At 33.6% G+C, this 14,222-nt stretch overlaps 1 protein-coding gene across 3 annotated transcripts in view; it reads left to right on the top strand.

The window, feature by feature from the left end:
* The window catches only part of ttc28 (tetratricopeptide repeat domain 28), a 345,699-nt gene that overhangs the window by 294,535 nt on the left and 36,942 nt on the right, over positions 1-14,222 (top strand). For all 3 annotated transcript variants that reach the window (XM_048181318.1, XM_048181319.1, XM_048181320.1), the window contains one exon: positions 7,060-7,169. In XM_048181318.1, the coding sequence (XP_048037275.1) occupies positions 7,060-7,169 (110 nt within the window). The remainder of the gene's footprint in view (positions 1-7,059; positions 7,170-14,222) is intronic.

Consider the following 14,222-nt stretch of genomic DNA (forward strand, 5'->3'; position numbering starts at 1 on the left):
CCATTGACAGGCTACGCAACTACCTCTTTCAAGCCCTAGAAAGGTAGACATCATTAAAGTAATCCATGTGACTCCAGTGGTTTAACCTCAGATCTATGAAGCGATGCGAGTGCTTTGTTTGCACAAAAAACATAATTTACCACTTTATGTACAAAATATTCATCTCCAATGTGCGTTCTAGAGAGCACCACGGAGCATGTGTGTAATGTTGAAGCGAGAGCAGATGTTGTGTGAAAAAAGGACTTTTTTTCTTCTGAGTTGTTACTTTATAACTCGCAATTCTGACTTTATAACTCGCAATTCTGACTTTATAACTCGCAATTCTGACTTTATAACTCATAATTCTGACTTTATAACTCGCAATTCTGACTTTATAACTCGCAATTCTGACGTTATATCTCGCAATTCAGACTTTATATCTCATAATTCTGACTTTATATCTCATAATTCTGACTTTATAACTCACAATTCTGACTTTATAACTCGCAATTCTGACTTTATAACTCGCAATTCAGACTTTATAACTCATAATTCTGACTTTATAACTCGCAATTCTGACTTTATAACTCGCAATTCTGACTTTATAACTCGCAATTCAGACTTTATAACTCATAATTCTGACTTTATAACTCGCAATTCAGACTTTATAACTCGCAATTCTGACTTTATAACTCGCAATTCTGACTTTATAACTCGCAATTCTGACGTTATATCTCGCAATTCAGACTTTATAACTCATAATTCTGACTTTATAACTCGCAATTCTGACTTTATAACTCGCAATTCTGACGTTATATCTCGCAATTCTGACTTTATAACTCATAATTCTGACTTTATAACTCGCAATTCTGACTTTATAACTCATAATTCAGACTTTATAACTCATAATTCTGACTTTATAACTCATAATTCAGACTTTATAACTCATAATTCTGACTTTATAACTCGCAATTCTGACTTTATAACTCATAATTCTGACTTTATATCTCGCAATTCAGACTTTATAACTCATAATTCTGACTTTATAACTCGCAATTCTGACTTTATAACTCATAATTCTGACTTTATAACTCGCAATTCTGACTTTATAACTCGCAATTCTGACTTTATAACTCATAATTCTGACTTTATAACTCGCAATTCTGACTTTATAACTCATAATTCTGACTTTATAACTCGCAATTCTGACTTTATAACTCGCAATTCTGACGTTATATCTCGCAATTCTGACTTTATAACTCATAATTCTGACTTTATAACTCGCAATTCTGACTTTATAACTCATAATTCAGACTTTATAACTCATAATTCTGACTTTATAACTCATAATTCAGACTTTATAACTCATAATTCTGACTTTATAACTCGCAATTCTGACTTTATAACTCATAATTCTGACTTTATATCTCGCAATTCTGACTTTATAACTCATAATTCTGACTTTATATCTCGCAATTCTGACTTTATAACTCATAATTCTGACTTTATAACTCGCAATTCTGACTTTATAACTCATAATTCTGACTTTATAACTCGCAATTCTGACTTTATAACTCGCAATTCTGACTTTATAACTCATAATTCTGACTTTATAACTCGCAATTCTGACTTTATAACTCATAATTCTGACTTTATAACTCGCAATTCTGACTTTATAACTCATAATTCTGACTTTATATCTCGCAATTCTGACTTTATAACTCATAATTCTGACTTTATATCTCGCAATTCTGACTTTATAACTCATAATTCTGACTTTATAACTCGCAATTCTGACTTTATAACTCATAATTCTGACTTTATAACTCGCAATTCTGACTTTATAACTCGCAATTCTGACTTTATAACTCATAATTCTGACTTTATAACTCGCAATTCTGACTTTATAACTCATAATTCTGACTTTATAACTCGCAATTCTGACTTTATAACTCATAATTCTGACTTTATAACTCGCAATTCTGACTTTATATCTCATAATTCTGACTTTATATCTCATAATTCGGACTTTATATCTCATAATTCTGACTTTATAACTCGCAATTCTGACTTTATATCTCATAATTCTGACTTTATATCTCATAATTCTGACTTTATATCTCATAATTCTGACTTTATAACTCGCAATTCTGACTTTATATCTCATAATTCTGACTTTATAACTCATAATTCTGACTTTATATCTTATAATTCTGACTTTATATCTCATAATTCTGACTTTATATCTCATAATTCTGACTTTATAACTCGCAATTCTGACTTTAAAACTCGCAATTCTGACTTTATATCACACAATTCTGACTTTATAACTCGCAATTCTGACTTTATATCTCATAATTCTGACTTTATATCTCATAATTCTGACTTTATATCTCATAATTCTGACTTTATAAGTCGCAATTCTGACTTTATATCTCATATTTCTGACTTTAAAACTCGCAATTCTGACTTTATATCACACAATTCAGACTTTATAACTCATAATTCTGACTTTATAACTCATAATTCAGACTTTATAACTCATAATTCTGACTTTATAACTCGCAATTCTGACTTTATAACTCATAATTCTGACTTTATATCTCGCAATTCAGACTTTATAACTCATAATTCTGACTTTATAACTCGCAATTCTGACTTTATAACTCGCAATTCTGACTTTATAACTCATAATTCTGACTTTATAACTCGCAATTCTGACTTTATAACTCATAATTCTGACTTTATAACTCGCAATTCTGACTTTATAACTCATAATTCTGACTTTATAACTCGCAATTCTGACTTTATATCTCATAATTCTGACTTTATATCTCATAATTCGGACTTTATATCTCATAATTCTGACTTTATAACTCGCAATTCTGACTTTATATCTCATAATTCTGACTTTATATCTCATAATTCTGACTATAACTCGCAATTCTGACTTTATAACTCGCAATTCTGACTTTATATCTCATAATTCTGACTTTATATCTCATAATTCTGACTTTATAACTCGCAATTCTGACTTTAAAACTCGCAATTCTGACTTTATATCACACAATTCTGACTTTATAACTCGCAATTCTGACTTTATATCTCATAATTCTGACTTTATATCTCATAATTCTGACTTTATATCTCATAATTCTGACTTTATAAGTCGCAATTCTGACTTTATATCTCATATTTCTGACTTTAAAACTCGCAATTCTGACTTTATATCACACAATTCTGACTTTATAACTCATAATTCTGACTTTATATCTCATAATTCTGACTTTATATCTCATAATTCTGACTTTATATCTCATAATTCTGACTTTAAAACTCGCAATTCTGACTTTATAACTCGCAATTCTGACTTTATAACTCGCAATTCTGACTTTATAACTCGCAATTCAGACTTTATAACTCATAATTCTGACTTTATAACTCGCAATTCTGACTTTATAACTCGCAATTCTGACTTTATAACTCATAATTCTGACTTTATATCTCGCAATTCAGACTTTATAACTCATAATTCTGACTTTATAACTCGCAATTCTGACTTTATAACTCGCAATTCTGACTTTATAACTCATAATTCTGACTTTATATCTCATAATTCTGACTTTATAAGTCGCAATTCTGACTTTATATCTCATAATTCTGACTTTAAAACTCGCAATTCTGACTTTATATCTCATAATTCTGACTTTATATCTCATAATTCTGACTTTAAAACTCGCAATTCTGACTTTATATCACACAATTCTGACTTTATAACTCATAATTCTGACTTTATATCTCATAATTCTGACTTTATAACTCATAATTCTGACTTTATATCTCATAATTCTGACTTTATTTCTCATAATTCTGACTTTACATCTTGTAATTCTGACTTTATATCTCATAATTCTGACTTTATATCTCATAATTCTGACTTTATATCTCATAATTCTGACTTTAAAACTCGCATTCTGACTTTATAACTCGCAATTCTGACTTTATAACTCGCAATTCTGACTTTATAACTCGCAATTCTGACTTTAAAACTCGCAATTCAGACTTTAAAACTCGCAATTCAGACTTTATAACTCATAATTCTGACTTTATAACTCGCAATTCTGACTTTATAACTCGCAATTCAGACTTTATAACTCATAATTCTGACTTTATATCTCGCAATTCAGACTTTATAACTCATAATTCTGACTTTATAACTCGCAATTCTGACTTTATAACTCGCAATTCTGACTTTATAACTCATAATTCTGACTTTATATCTCATAATTCTGACTTTATAAGTCGCAATTCTGACTTTATAACTCGCAATTCTGACTTTATAACTCATAATTCTGACTTTATATCTCATAATTCTGACTTTATAAGTCGCAATTCTGACTTTATATCTCATAATTCTGACTTTAAAACTCGCAATTCTGACTTTATATCACACAATTCTGACTTTATAACTCGCAATTCTGACTTTATATCTCATAATTCTGACTTTATATCTCATAATTCTGACTTTAAAACTCGCAATTCTGACTTTATATCACACAATTCTGACTTTATAACTCATAATTCTGACTTTATATCTCATAATTCTGACTTTATAACTCATAATTCTGACTTTATATCTCATAATTCTGACTTTAAAACTCGCAATTCTGACTTTATATCACGCAATTCTGACTTTATTTCTCATAATTCTGACTTTACATCTTGTAATTCTGACTTTATAACACGTAATTCTAACTTTAAAACTCGCAATTCTGACTTTATAACTCATAATTCCGAGGAAAAAAAGTCAGAATTGTGAGATAAAAAGTCACAATTACCTTTTTTATTTCTTTATTTCATGGTAGAAACGAGCTTCCATGGCTTTGTTAAAAGAGTTTGTAGTTGAATTAGGTATCCACTCAATAAAACCTGTCCTCTCTTGCTCGTCTTTCCGAAATGACTTTCCTCAGTTCTGTCAGCTGTCAGGAACAGAGCGGCTCACGGGTGGCCGCGCGTTCTAATCACTTTCATCCAGGACTTTTGACGGCTTCTTCCCTCCTGCGAGAGCGGCTGAGGACAGTGGGAAAAGGACAGATAGATGCGGATCCCGTCTCGCATCCTCTACACCAAAAGGCCACCGCGTCCTTCCGTCTGACAGCCAATTAACTAAGAGTGGCCTCCTCGTGAGCGGCGGACAGGAGGAAACCGCTCATTCTCAGATCAGTTTGGCATTTGTGAGATTGAAGTTGTGTAGAAACCGAAACATGTGGGACTGTGAACTCTAGATTGTGAGACTCCGCGGTTTGCTCGTTGTGTGTTTGATAATGAAGGTACTTGATTAATTTGGAAACTGAAAAAATTAACTTTTGGTTTTGGTTCGTCACAGTATTCCTCATTTAAATAATTCATATGCAAAATAAAGGGGCGGAGCCTGGTTGAGTTAGTAGTGTGTTGAAACTCACGGTTATGGTAAGGGGCGGGGCTAAATACATACAGTTTGTATAATTCAGACCCTTATACTGTAGTGTAGATGGTGTTGAAGAGGGGAGTGTTTTACTGAACATTTCTTTTGTCTTGGGTTTGAACTTGAAAGGAATCAAAGAGGGATTGAAACGGTGATTAAAGTCTGTGTTGAACGAGAAAAATCATTTCTGAGGCTTTTCTTTAGATCAGCGCCTGATGAGACCTAAATACCAGTGTGTCCCGACAGCCATGTCAGAGTTTGATGATGAAAAACATAAAAAACAGAGAAAATGAAAAGAATTGAGGAAGAAAAGGCAAGGGAATGTTTTGGAGGCTGTTATTTTAGGATGATTAATTGCAGAGCGCACCAAATATGAGTTTTAAAACAAGACACATACTAGAACTGTAAGTAACTGTAAGTGCTGAGCGTTTTGATGCTTTTATTAAAGGAATAGTTCAGCCAACAAAAGAAAATTCATGATTTTTCACCCCCAAACCCATATGATTTTCCTTCTTCCAAGTAAAACATAATGAAAAAGTGTGAAATCAAAGTGTGTATAGTATTAGTGTATACATTACTACAAAGTGTGTTCAAAAGTTTGAGGTCAGTAAGATTTTTAATTGTTTTTGAAAGTCTCTTCTGCTCACCAGGGCTGCATTTATTTGATCAAAAAATACAGTAAAAATAGTGAAATAATATTACAATTTAAAATAGCTGTTTTCTATATGAATATATTGCAAAGTGTAATTTATTCCTGTGATCAAAGCTGAATTTTCAGCATCATTACTCTAGTCTTCAGTCACATGATCCTTCAGAAATCATTCTTTTATATATATATATATATATATATATATATATATATATATATATATATATATATATATATATATATATACACACACACACACACACACACACACAGATATATTCAAGCTTATTTTAATTAATAAGTTTAATTTATAGCGTACTTTGTCATTTTTGAAGCTTGACAAAACTCTCTGTAGCGCAGCAGTGTTTTTAAAGTTAAATAAATCTATTATGAAATGTTTTGCTTTATTGAAATAAAGTTAAAAGGAAGATAAAACAAATAAATATGAGGTAAAAGCTTGAACTTTAAAAATGAAAAAAATAAAAACCTGAAAAAAATGAAAATTAGAAATGTTTTTGTCCTTGGAAACTAACTGAAATAAAAAAAAGACAAAGTACTAAAATGACTAAAACTGAAATAAAAATAAATAAAAGCTAAATAGAAATGTTTAATATATGAAAATGACAAAATTGCTTTAAAATTAAAACAAATACTGAAAATATAAAAATAAAAGCTTTGTTCAAAATATTAATAAATACTATAATAGTGTATAAACAATACTTTATCACATAAGTTATCAATATTTTTTGTCTGGAAAGAGAAGGACTAAATTTTAAATACAAATATCAACTTTACTGCCCCTATATTGCAAACAAATGGACTAAAAGCCATAAAACTCCCATTTTGATGCATTAAAACAAGAAAAACACTATTTGCTGTGATGTGGGATGACTAAACTTAAACTATTCATTTAAAACACTTCCTGGAAAAGCATTTATGGGTAAATCTCTGTTTCCGTGTGTCTCAGGTCTGCGTCTCGCGGAGCAGCTGGGCCGTCGGGAGGACGAGGCCAAGATCCGACACCGTCTGGGGCTCTCGCTGTGGGCCAGTGGCAATCTGGAGGAATCCCAGCACCAGGTACAACACACACACACACACACACAGCCAATTTACTGCAGTCTCCGCACAGATGCACAGGATGCTCATGAACGCTCTTCTTGACAGAGCTTGTCTCTGCTTCTTCTAATGATGTGCCTGTAGGCGGACACGCGTATGTGTGTGTGTTTCGCATGTTTGCGGACTTGTCATCTCCGTCGGACTCTTCACTTGTGACTTCATCATTGTGTGAGGCAAACAAAGAGACCGAATTTGATGTTCAGGGAGTCACACACTCTATGTGCTTAGGCCCTAATTGATTCAGTCCAAACGAGCACACTGTTTGTTTGAGGAATCCCTGCTGAGGATTTGGATGTAGCGCGATTTATATGACCAGATTCCATTCGTTAGCTTCAATGAACCGATTCGGTAATTCATTTGAGTCACTCAAAGCTGCAGTGCGTGATTTCTGTGCCGAAATAATCCCGTCCTAAATGCACACCATCGACTGTGTCAGAAATGGACGTGCTTCAACAAACAGAGCTTCTTTTTGAAAGCACTACAGCTTGAACTACTTTCTTACAGTCGAATGATTCATGAATCATTGCTAAACGGTTCAAGTGAATCAAAAAAATAACAGAAATTAACCTGAAAGTGACAAATACTACAGATAGATTAGTTTAAATGTCTGTCATTTAATAATATAGGGATGCAAGATATACACGCATATACATATTTTATTCAGCAAAGACGCCTTAAATTGATCAAAAGTGGCAGTAAAGATATTTATAATGATACAAACAAACATTGATACTATAAGAAATATTTAATGAGCAGCAGATCAGCATATTAGAATGATTTCTGAAGGATCATGTGACTGAAGACTGGAGTAATGATGCTGAAAATTCAGCTTTTATCACAGGAATATATTACAGTTTACAATATATATTTACATGGAAAAAAGTTATTTCACAATATTCCTGTTTTTACTGTATTTTTGATCAAATAAATGCAAGAATAAGACACTTTTTTCGACAAACTTTTGAATGATAGTGCATGTCAGTCAGTGTTGGATATATTTATCTATTTTAACATGTAGATGATCTTGCACTAAATTAAAGTGACAGTGACAGATTATTGTAAAGATTCAAGCCTTTTGGAAGCGCGCCGTCTCTTTAAGAGCTCACGTTGGAGTGAGAACAACTTATAATCATAAATCTGTATTTAATGACTCATAACCGAGTGTTGCTGAAGGTGAAACCAATCTAAAGTGGTTTTTGATGGAAAATATGGAAAAAATGCCCTCATAAAGGTAAAAAAATACACTTCTGTGTGCAAATATTGATCGTTAATAAAAAGTGTACCTTTGATATGAATCAGACGTCGCTGTTTGTTTTCCTGACACATTGTAGGATTGCTTTGTGCACTAAAGTTTCCAATCAATAGCATGAAACCAGACTGAGGAGTATTGAACCTCTGAGATTATATTTTGACAGATTTTATTTGATTTTTTTGATGATTTCTTTAGGTGGTCGGCTCAGACGGTGACGTCTCTAGTCGTCTCTGTAATCGGATCACATTTTATCATGTCTGGTGAGGAAGGCTCTAGATTGTTCTTCTCCCTCTGTAAATTACAGAGCCGTTCTCGCGTCTCGGTGCGGGTCTCTGCCGCGGAGAAGGATGTTGATCGCATATGTGCCGAACGTCTACAGGGAGACGGAAGATTAGAGGATAATGTGTTTATATCATCGTACAGCCAGTCTTGTCAATTAGGCAGCTGTGCCAGTGGGGAGGGACGTCCTCAGTACTGTCTGAAAGAGAGACAGACAGTCAGTCTCAAGTCTCACGTGCCTCTGGCAGCAGCTGTCAATCATACAGACACGTTCGGATTGATGCTGCTTTTGTTACGATGTCCGGTTTTGTGTGCGCTACCGTACCTTTTTTTTTTTTTTATCTAATACTTAAGGGTGTATTTAAATGGTTGCTAAAGTATTTTGGGTGTTTTCTTTTAGTGTCTTGAGAGGAGTCCTGCACAAGTCTTAGTCATATCCAGGTCTTTAAATATGGTCTTTTTCTTCCCTATTGTAACGTATATCCGAGAGAAACGCTTCTCAAACAAGAACAAATGTAGGGCGGGGCTTGATTTTGTCTGTGGGGAATTGATTAGATGGTTGTGGTTTGCTATTGGTGGATCTCATGTGAGTGACAGGTTGTCCCACCCTGCTGCAAGAGGGAGGAGAAGATATTCTGATTCAAGATTATGAAGCACATGAATTAAAAAAAAAAAAAAAAAAAAAACAATAATAATGATGATGTATTGTGCATGGATAAATATTTTTTTATCATAAATGTTGCAATATTCCAGGGAAAAAAAAGAATGGTCAATTTTGATTTCATGGTGACTGACTAAGACTAAAAAAATAAATAAATAAATAAATAAATAAAATAATTAATTTAAATAAATCTGAAATTAAATAATCATTAATTTAAATAAATCTGAAATTAAATAAAATATAAATATTAGATGAAAAAACTTTAACTCATAAAAAGGCAATTTAAACCAAAATAAATGTTTTAGATGAAGTTTAGATGAAGAACATTACTGAAACTAAAACTGAAATAAAAATTTTAATTTCATGGTGACTTAATTTCATGGTGAATTAATTAAAACAAAAAAATTAATTAAAATAAATCTGAAATTAAATATAATATAAATATTAGATGAAAAAAACCTAAACTCATAAAAAGGCAACTAACCGAAATAAATACGTTTTAGAGAATTACTAACATTAGAATAAAATAATAAAAGTCAGTTTTGATTTCATGGTAAAACTGAAATAAAAATAAAGCTAAATAAAAATATAAAAACTAATAAAATGACAAAAGAACATAATTAAATTACTGAAACTTAAACTAAAATTTAAATAACTAATACATATAAAAATAAAAGCCAATTCAAGTATATAAATCACACTAAAATAACACTCAGGTCCCTCCTTCAATATATCTTCCAGCAGGTGAATGTTTTTAAGTTTTATCACTTAGAAAAGTACTAACACACTCTTCCCGTCAAGCTACACGGTTACGCAAGTACAGTATAGTGAGCATCAGCATAATTGTCTTCTTCTACAGTCTGTTTTCTCTTTCAGCTCAGCTACTGTCATGGAAGATCAACAGTTTGGAGAGAATATTGCTGAGAAAGTTAAGTTAAAGTTAGTTCAACTGTCAACATGTCTATATCTAGCTTCCTAAGTTAATAATAACACATACAAGAACGTATGTTTAATGTGAAATGTGTCATTTCTGAAGCACTTGCATCACCAAACCAGTTTCCTGAACACTCCCCTTGTCTGCCATTGGTGGGTCAAACAGATAGTCCCGCCCCTAAAATGTGTCAAGCTGCTTGGGATGTTTTAAAGGGGACCTATTATGCAAAATTCACTTTTGCATGGTGTTTGGACATAAATGTGTGTTGGCAGTGTGTGTACACAACCACCCTATAATGATAAAATCCACCCACTCCTTTTTTTTAATCCCCATAAATCATAAGCAGTGTCTCAGAACAAGCCGTTTCCAGATTCATTTTGTTTTCAAAGAAAATGCTCCCTCAACTCATTTATGTCTGCTCGAATCATTTCACACCGGACTTTGTGAACCAATGTCAATACAAAGGGACAATACAAAACATACACTCTCCAGAGTGATACTGGATACAGCAGTAATGAAGGTGAGAGCACTTTATTACAGTTCATCGGAGTTGATTTACAGATAAAAATGTATAGACCCCTTAAAAGTTTGTAAACATTGCAACATTTCCTGGTGGGCGGGGCTTAGCTGGAGGCAAAAAGAGACGCTGGACTCAATGTTGACAAGCGTAAGCTAGCATGTTTTAGGAGGGATTTATTAAACATGGATGCAGAAGAAGGTTCAGAACTGTCCGAATATGTACAGTCACTGACTCTGCGGGACCGTGACAGCTATTTTTGTAAATTAACTTAAGTTTTGGATATTTCCTAGACAACATATGAATTACTTTCGGGTGGTTCGGGGAATTTTGTCAAGGCTTATTGTCTAATGTAACCTACCGCTGGGCTAACTATGATTATGGCTAGCAATGTGGATTATTTTAAGAGACCATTCAAAGGATGGCACACACATCTATCGCTGTATGTTTGTTTAACATTTAAGCTAGCTAGTGCGCTGAAAGTTGGCGACTTTCACCTATAAAACAGAAACTTGCTGATTTGTACTAGATAAAACCAACACACCATTACATATGCATCGATTATTTTACCTGATATGAAGTGTGCACTGCAAACACGAGCATTATTTATGATCGTCTCCGTCCAGTCTGTACGCCGTATTGCATTCAACCACAAGTATCTTTTTGATTTCTGTGAAGGAATGTCTGCCGGGATCTGGTAAAACTTTAGTTTTGAACCAAAAGTCTTGTTCCTTCTATTCTGGCAGCCAAAAACACAACAAGTCAAAACCTTAAACTTTTAGCGCGCCGCTATTAGTTCTTATTTATGTTTTGCCTCCAGCTAGAGCGGTGACGTCACAGTGACGCAGGCGATTAAGGGGTCTATTAAGCACCACCCGAAAAGGCATAAGGTCTTTATTTATTTGTTTACTGGTAGTTATAATGGGTGTTTCTGTGTAATTTGTTGTGTATGTTGATGAAAATGCAAGGGAGAGAGAGAAAGTTTATGGATAATATTTTAATGCACACATGCACTGTGTTTTATTAAGCTCTTACAGTGATTTTCTAGAGTGAAGACAGACGCTTCATTTTTTGTGTGAAGTACAATAAACGTTATAAATCTCATCGGTAAACTGGCTTGTACTAATAACGTGGATAAAAACAAGACGACGATATAAGTTATAACCGTAATTGAACTAAACTATACCTGTTCTATCTCCATGCAGCATATATTCACAGTTTCTGTCATTATAGTGCGTCCTGACTGAATCCTGTCACCGGAGAATCAGCTCTTGAAGCTCCGCCCTCTTAGGCCGAGTGCAGCAGCTCATTTGCATTTAAAGGGCACACACTGAAATGGCACGTTTTTGCTCACCCCCAAAAAGTGGCAATTTTAACATGCTATAAAATTATCTTTGGGTTATTTTGAATTAAAACTTCACATACACACTCTGGGAGACTTATTTTACATCTTGTAAAAGGGGGCATAATAGGTCCCTTTTAAAGGGGTCCATGTCCATCTGTCTTTAGTGTGTAATGTTGCTGTTTGAGCATGACGTCTGCAAAGTTATTTCTGAACTCCCTGAAATGACTCCATTGTAGTTCCAGGAACGAACACATCACAATATTCCTCATTTAAATAATTTATACACAAAATAAAGGGGCGGGGCCTGGTTGAGTTAGTTAGTAGTGTATTGAAAGGTGTTCCCAAACACACTCGACGCGCTTGACCAATCACAACACACTGCTCCAGCCGACCAATCAGAGCACATTGTGCTTTTCAGAAGGAGGGGCTTCATAGAGACAGGAACTAAACAGAGCGTTACTGACAGACTGGGAAGAGAGGAGCTGCAACAATGGAGAATAATGAACATTCAAGCATGAAAACCTGTTCTAGTAGAGCCCAAAAACAACATCAAGACTTTGAAAAAGGGCATAATAGATGGATATCGACCTACGAATGCACTATAGTTGTCTCTGGATATTAAACTGGGCAATGAGAAAGTATTTTAGCCTCCAAAAAATGACACAAAGAGTACACGCTCTTTTAATGTGTCAGCTGAGCATTTTGTGTCTGCGTTTGCAGAGTGTTTCAGGCCGTAGAGTGGAGAAAATGAAAAGAAACTAGAGTCAGCTGATAGTACAGCGTGTGTGTGTTTTGTGAGTGTAGTAATAGTAGCTTTTCATGGCCTTTCCTCCCTGGTGACTCAGTTTGGTGTGTGTGTGTGTGTGATGTATAGACAGTTCTGGAGCGCTGCAGATTGCAGATGGAGTGTGTGTGTGTGTGTGTGTGCTGATGCATTCCGCTCTTAATTGATTGCAGGCTGGCCGCGCTGTATGCTGATGAAGGGCTCTCTGCAGCCGAACCCCTGAGAAACGCTGCATTCCAAGCCACAAACACACACATATATCTTGAAAACACATAAATACTCAAACATGCACCGTCAGCCAGCACTGGGGGCGCTAAACTACAAGCTACTGCTCATTTGAAGGAGGACGGCTTGACAACTACACTGTAAACTATGATTTTTCGAAGTTGTAAATGAAACAAAAAATACTGGAGTAATAATTCAGTGTGTGTCACTTGCCATTTCTTTGTTATAATTTGTGAAATTTAAAGTGAAAGTTGTTTGAAAATAAATCCTATACCATTTTTTCTCAGTTTAGAGTCGAGCTGCCCTTTTAAAAGCACTGCAACATTTTTTAAACAGTATTTTTGTGTAGTTTTGCTGTAAAAATATCATATATTATTGCTTGAGGAGCAAATTGCATAAAATATTAAGACTTGTTTTTATTAACTTTTATCAATATTAAAGTTATTATATCAATGTTTCTCTTACCAAATGTGTTTTTCTTGTTTTAAGCATAAACCTCACTAAGTTTAGTCAGATTTCTGCATAAAATAAGCAAAAAATATTTGCAAGTGGGGTACACTGAATTACATTGAACATATGACATTGAATTAACTTAAAAAACTAGAAAACACAATAATTTATATAACTGAGTTGAAGAATCACAGAATCGTTTATTTGATTAGTGAATCTTTTATTTCACCAGTGAATCGTTTATTTGATTAGTGAATCTTTTACTTCACCAATGAATTGTTTATTCGATTAGTGAATCTTTATTTCACCAGTGAATTGTTTATTTGATTAGTGAATCTTTTATTTCACCAGTGAGTCATTTGACCAATGAATCGTTTATTTGATTTGTAAATATTTTATTTCACCAGTGAATTGTTTATTTGATTAGTGAATCTTTTATTTCACCAGTGAATCATTTGACCAGTGAATCGTTTATTTGATTAGTGAATCTTTATTTCACCAGTGAATCGTTTATTTGATTAGTGAATCTTTTATTTCACCAGTGAATCATTTGACCAATGAATCGTT

This window comes from Megalobrama amblycephala, linkage group LG2 (assembly GCF_018812025.1).
Source record: "Megalobrama amblycephala isolate DHTTF-2021 linkage group LG2, ASM1881202v1, whole genome shotgun sequence".
Classification (NCBI taxonomy): domain Eukaryota; kingdom Metazoa; phylum Chordata; class Actinopteri; order Cypriniformes; family Xenocyprididae; genus Megalobrama; species Megalobrama amblycephala.